We start from the raw sequence: 5,366 nt of genomic DNA, 5'->3' as shown, positions 1-5,366 counted from the left end.
TGCCACATCCAGACGTTTTTTAAACACGTCACCACCTCTGCGATGGAGAACCTGGCTCCAAGGTGCAGCTCCAAGTTCAGACTTCACAGGATCAAAGCAGATCCCAGCCGTGGCTGCCGTGTCTGATAGAGGCTGGGGAGCGATCTGGGAGGAGGAGACCGTGCGTTCGGAGTGTTTCAAGCTCTGTCTTTCCACAGTGGTGCTACAAGAGGGAGTGTGTGCCTTTCGGTACCCGACCGGAGGGTGTGGACGGTGCCTGGGGAGCCTGGTCATCCTGGGGGGAGTGCAGCAGGACGTGCGGCGGAGGCGTGTCGTCATCCATCCGCCACTGCGACAGCCCGCGGTAGGTGTCAGGGAGACCTGGTCTTGTCCCGGCTGAACGGCATCGCCCTTCGGCTCCATGTGCCGGGTGCCCGTGCAGCTCTGCCCTTGGTTCCCAGGACAATCTAAGTTCCTGCATGCAAATCCCATGTTCGTGCTTTCACAGCAGCTCAGTGCTCTTGCTTTGGTGTTGGGTCTCTTCTGCCAAGTAACAAGCTGTAGGACAAGAGGAAATGACCTCCAGTTGTACCAGGGGAGGTTTAGATTGGATATTGGGAAAAATTTCTTCACCAAAAGGGTGTCCAGCATTGGAACAGGTTTCTTGGGGCAGTGGTGGAGTCCTTATCCCTGGAGGTTTCTAAAAGCCGTGTAGATGTGGTGCTCAGGGCCATGGTTTAGCGGTGGACCTGGCAGTGCTGCGTTAACAGTTGGATTCAATGAGCTTAAAGGTCTTTTCCAACTTAAACAGTTCTATGATTCTGCAGCCACAGACCCAAAGCCGTTTGTAGAACTCCACCATGTGCCTGCAGCTGAGCCTGTGAGGTCTTGCTGGGGGACTACAACAGCCCCTCCAGGCAGGATCCGTCCTTGGGGTAGAGCAGGGTTGGGAAAAGCCACGGGGTGCTCCTGCAAACTCGGGGCAGCCACCTACCGCAAAAGCAGCCTTAAGCTGGTTGACCCATCTTATTCCTGGCTTGGCAGGCCCACGATCGGCGGGAAGTACTGCCTGGGAGAGCGGAAGCGATACCGGTCCTGCAACACCGATGTGAGTACTGCGGGGCTCGGGAACAGGAGCAGCGGTGCGCCAGACGGGTTTTGCTGATGGGGCAGGCAGCAAGGAGGCAGGGATGAACCCCCTCTGTGTGGCTGCAGGGCGTTCTGTCCACCCCTGGTACCCACAGGAGGGGGCGGCGGCCCGGAGGGGAGCCACGCTGTGCCGGCGGCGACCCCACGGTGGGGAAGGCTGGGCAGGATGATGCATGTCTGCACCGGCTGCGAGCTTGCTCAGAGGGTGGGTGGTACATACCTGCAGGGCTGCAGCATCAGGAAGGGGCCTGGAAAGATAAGGAGGGAAAGGAGGAAAGGCTTTCAGCGCTGACATGACAGTGGTTGCCTCTCGCTCGCTGCAAGCGCAGGCCTGGTGGGGTGAGAGTGGCTCAGGAGAGGCAGTGCAGCAGCCTGCTTCCCAAGGCTGAGGGTTAAACCTCAAGGGGAGCAGAGAAATAATTGTGCAGGGAAGTTCAATGAAGCTTTAGACCCAGGTGAATGGTGGCTTTAACACGCACGGGCTGGTAATAAGGAAAATAGATTGCTCTCCCATTGCTTCCCCTGGGTTTTGCATCTACCTCTTAAGGGGTTGCTTGTGAGACCAAGCGTTGCATCTGCAAACAGACCACCTTGGGCTCAAAAGCTCGTGCCATTAGTCTTTGTACAGAGCCCAGCTTTGCGGGAAGGACACTCCTGCCGAACTCTAGCAGTGCCCAGTTGTCAGGGCTGGTGTCCCATCTCCTGCAAGGGCTGGTGTTAGTCACAGCTGGGAGCCCTGTCGCAGCTCCTGCCCTCCTAGCAGCTCAGGCAGGCTGCTGATCGCTGCTGTGTGGCCACAGGACTGCCCGCCGGGCTCGCAGGACTTCCGAGAGCTGCAGTGTGCCGAGTTCGATAACGTCCCCTTCCGAGGGAAGTACTACACCTGGAAGACGTACCGCGGAGGTGAGTGCTGGGGCTAGGCTGAGCATCCCCAGGCTGAGGTGGAGCTGGAGCAGGGCCGTGCAGGGCTTTGCTCTCCCCGACTCTGCAGGGAGAGGTCTTGTGGTCCAAGGGCTCTGGTGGGCAATTAATCACCATCTCCACTAGCCCACATCCCACAGGTTGCCCACGAGTGTGGGTCGAGGTGCTTTCCTCCAGGCAGCTGCCCCTGTAGCCCCAGCCCCAGATCACTGACCCTCGTGCAATTGCCTTTTTAGCTTCATTGCTTTGCCAGAAACAATTCCAGCAGCGTCTGAGCTGTTTAGCTCCTTTCCTCAAATCTGTTTCCTTAGTAGCCGAGGGACCAAAGAGGAAGACAAGAGAAAGGGAGTTAGCATCTGAGAACTGATGGGGAGAAGGCAGGGCAGCCCGCCCTGTGCAGGCAGGTGAAGCTTCCAGCTCCTGCACAGGTAGAAGGGATGTGAAGTGGTGGATCCTCCAAAGATCTGTGCTCGTTTCCTCAGCTGTGGATCCTCAGTCCCACTGTGTCCTGCAGGAGAGTCTAGCAAGGAGAAGGGGTGGGAGGGAGGCCCCTCTAGCAGAAATCTCTTAATAATGAGAAAGAACAGCGCGTCTCCTTCATGTAGTTAATGAACTTGACTGGGGAAATCCTTCGCAGCTGTGTAAATAAGCACACCTCCCGGCGGGGCTCCTGCAGCTGGAGCAGATGTGCTGAGGCTGCAGGGGATGGATCAATAAAAATGTAATAAAATTGCAAAGCAATAAGTCACACAAAGACCCCAGAGGATGCCAAGGTAGAAGACAGCCCTGCAGGCTGGATCTGCCCTCACTTGGACCTCTCTCTTCCCCAGGCATGGCCTAGTGGTTTGAGTCCAGAGGACAGTTGGCCAGTTGAACATCAGCCCTTGAATTGTAATTTGGCTCTGACACAGATTTTTGCTTTGACTTTCAGAAAAAAAGCCCCTTACTCTCTCTGCTTCAGCTTCCTCTTCTATAAAATAAGGTGATGAAACCTGTTTCCTTCCCAGGAGCCTGTGAGCGTTGGCATGATCATGTCTGGAAGGGATCTGGGAGCTGCCTGCCTCACCTCCCCGGGTTGGCTATGGGTAATGGTCGGGAGGAGCTGTACTGTTTAGCAGGTTTTTTTATTCAGCATCGAAGGGCATCACTGTCTTCCTCTGCAGTGGCCCAGGTAGGGAAACTGAGGCACATTGCTCTGAGTAAAGAGGTGCTGGAAGCTGCAGCTCCTCGTCCCGTTCTGGCAGCCAAGCCCACAGCTGGGAGAGCACCCATCTCCCAGCTCTCAAGAACTCCCGTGGGCTGGCACCTGCCTGCCTGGGAGCTGTCAGCCGGGATTAGCAGGATCAGCTCTTCACAGATCATGGGCTGTCCACGCTGGCTGGAGGAGGGGGTAAGGTGTCATCACTCCTCCACTCCACCTTTAAAATTCTTTGCATGAGTCTGGGTGCTCTGTCAGAGTTGGGGAAACCTGACTGCGGCCATTCAATATGTAAAGAGGAGGATTTGTGTAAAAAAGAGGGAGAGAGAGATTTTAGCAAAGCCTGTAGTGACAGGATGAGGGGCAACAGTCTTAAATGGGAAGAGGGTGGGTTTAGAGTGGACCTAAAGAATAAAAGGGTGTGTGATGAGGGTAAGGAGACACTGGAGTAAGTTTCCCAGAGAAGTCGTGGATGCCTCCTCCCTGCAAGTGTTCAAGCCCAGGCTGGACGGGGCTTTGAGCAGCCCAATCTAGTGGAAGGTGTCCCTGCCCATGGCAGGGGGCTTGGACTAGATGGTCTTTGAAGGTCCCTTCTGACCCAAACCCCTCTGTGATTCTATGACTTCAGCAGTGAGTGCTGGCGGCTTCACTTGCCTGCAGGGTTTTGTGATTTTTGGTGTTGTTTAGGTGTCAGAGGTACCTCTGTGGGGGAGGCATCCCTTGCACCTCCACCCTCTCCATGTCACAGATCAGACCCCCAGGAAGAAAACCCTCTTGTCCTCCCCTTGCCACAGGTATTTTGCTCCCAGGACCTGTGTTTTCCCCCTGCAGCCCCCGTGCTAGCAGGCGTCCCCCCCATCATCACAGAGGCAATGAGAGCTGGCCATCATCTCCCTCACCCCCTTCTGCCCTCTTCCAGTAGTGCCCAGAGAGCTCTGGGTGTCAGTCCTTCCCTCCCAACTGGCACAAGTAGCCTCTGAGGATCCATCCTTGTTGGCAGCCTCATCCCCAGGCATTCTGCCCCCCAGCCGGTGACATATCTGCTCTTCAGGTTGATTTTGGGCACCTGTCTGTGCTGTGGGAGCCGTTCACCTGCCTGGCCCTGTGCTGAGCCTCTTCCCTGGCTCCGCTAAGCTGCTGCCTTTGGTGCTGCACCCTTGAGCCTCCCTCTTGCCAAAAGGTGCAGGGGGACTGGGAAAGGTTTCCCTGTGCATGGAGTACCCCTACTCAGAAGACAAGGAATAACCCCTTGGCTTGCATGGGGGGAGGACGCCGATCCTGCAAGGAATTTGGAAAGGCAGGGAGCCACCCGCTGAAAGCCTGATGCCGGCTGCCGGGTCGCCGGCAAGTGGAGGTCGGGTTTTGCGTGGGGCTGGTGTGGCGTGTTTTCCTGGCGGTGATTTATAACGGTCCCGGAGCCCAGACCCCGGGATCGCAAAACACAGCCCCAGCGAGAAGCGCTGAGCTCAGCCTTTCGGAGCTTCGCAGTCAGCAGATACCTTGTGGAATGCGGCTTTAATTGTTTGTTTATTTTGCTTTATTCGCTTAGTTATTCATTTTGCTCTTGGCGGTTGCAAGAGCCGAGGGAGACCGGAGCTGGGAAGGGGCTGGGGAGGAGCGGGGGCTTGCAGAAAACAGGAGATTGCTCGTCATAAATTGTAATGCGCTTTAATTCCTCTACGGGACAGGGCAGGCAGGAGGAACAAAACATCCTCTGAGGCACTGCGTAGCCAACTGGAAATATTCTATTCTAGTCCATTTCAACAGCCTCTCCTGCCCGTCTGCTGCCAAATGCAGAGGAGGAGACCTGGGGAGGAGCGGGGGCTTGCAGAAAACAGGAGATTGCTCGTCATAAATTGTAATGCGCTTTAATTCCTCTACGGGACAGGGCAGGCAGGAGGAACAAAACATCCTCTGAGGCACTGCGTAGCCAACTGGAAATATTCTATTCTAGTCCATTTCAACAGCCTCTCCTGCCCGTCTGCTGCCAAATGCAGAGGAGGAGACCGGGCACCAGCCTGGGCACGGGGCAGCAGTGGTGAGGAATTGGGATAGAAAGGAGGATCGTTCATGTGAATGGGAGGAAGGCCAAGGGCAGGAGAGCTGCTCCCCAGCCAGC

General features: G+C 56.0%; 1 protein-coding gene across 1 annotated transcript in view; it reads left to right on the top strand.

Annotated features, from left to right (window-relative positions):
• Nucleotides 1-197: 197 nt before the first annotated feature.
• Nucleotides 198-5,366, top strand: part of LOC104276228 (A disintegrin and metalloproteinase with thrombospondin motifs 10-like) — a gene marked incomplete at both ends in the record, with an annotated part of 12,599 nt that continues 7,430 nt past the window's right edge. Inside the window, 3 exons of the mRNA XM_009872459.1 lie at nucleotides 198-343; nucleotides 1,024-1,087; nucleotides 1,929-2,031. Of these exons, the coding sequence (XP_009870761.1) occupies nucleotides 198-343; nucleotides 1,024-1,087; nucleotides 1,929-2,031 (313 nt within the window). The remainder of the gene's footprint in view (nucleotides 344-1,023; nucleotides 1,088-1,928; nucleotides 2,032-5,366) is intronic.

The sequence above is a fragment of the Apaloderma vittatum genome, unplaced genomic scaffold, assembly GCF_000703405.1.
Source record: "Apaloderma vittatum isolate BGI_N311 unplaced genomic scaffold, ASM70340v1 scaffold4987, whole genome shotgun sequence".
Classification (NCBI taxonomy): Eukaryota; Metazoa; Chordata; class Aves; order Trogoniformes; family Trogonidae; genus Apaloderma; species Apaloderma vittatum.
Note: the sequence above shows the minus strand (reverse complement) of the source record. Positions and strands in the feature narration are given on the sequence as shown.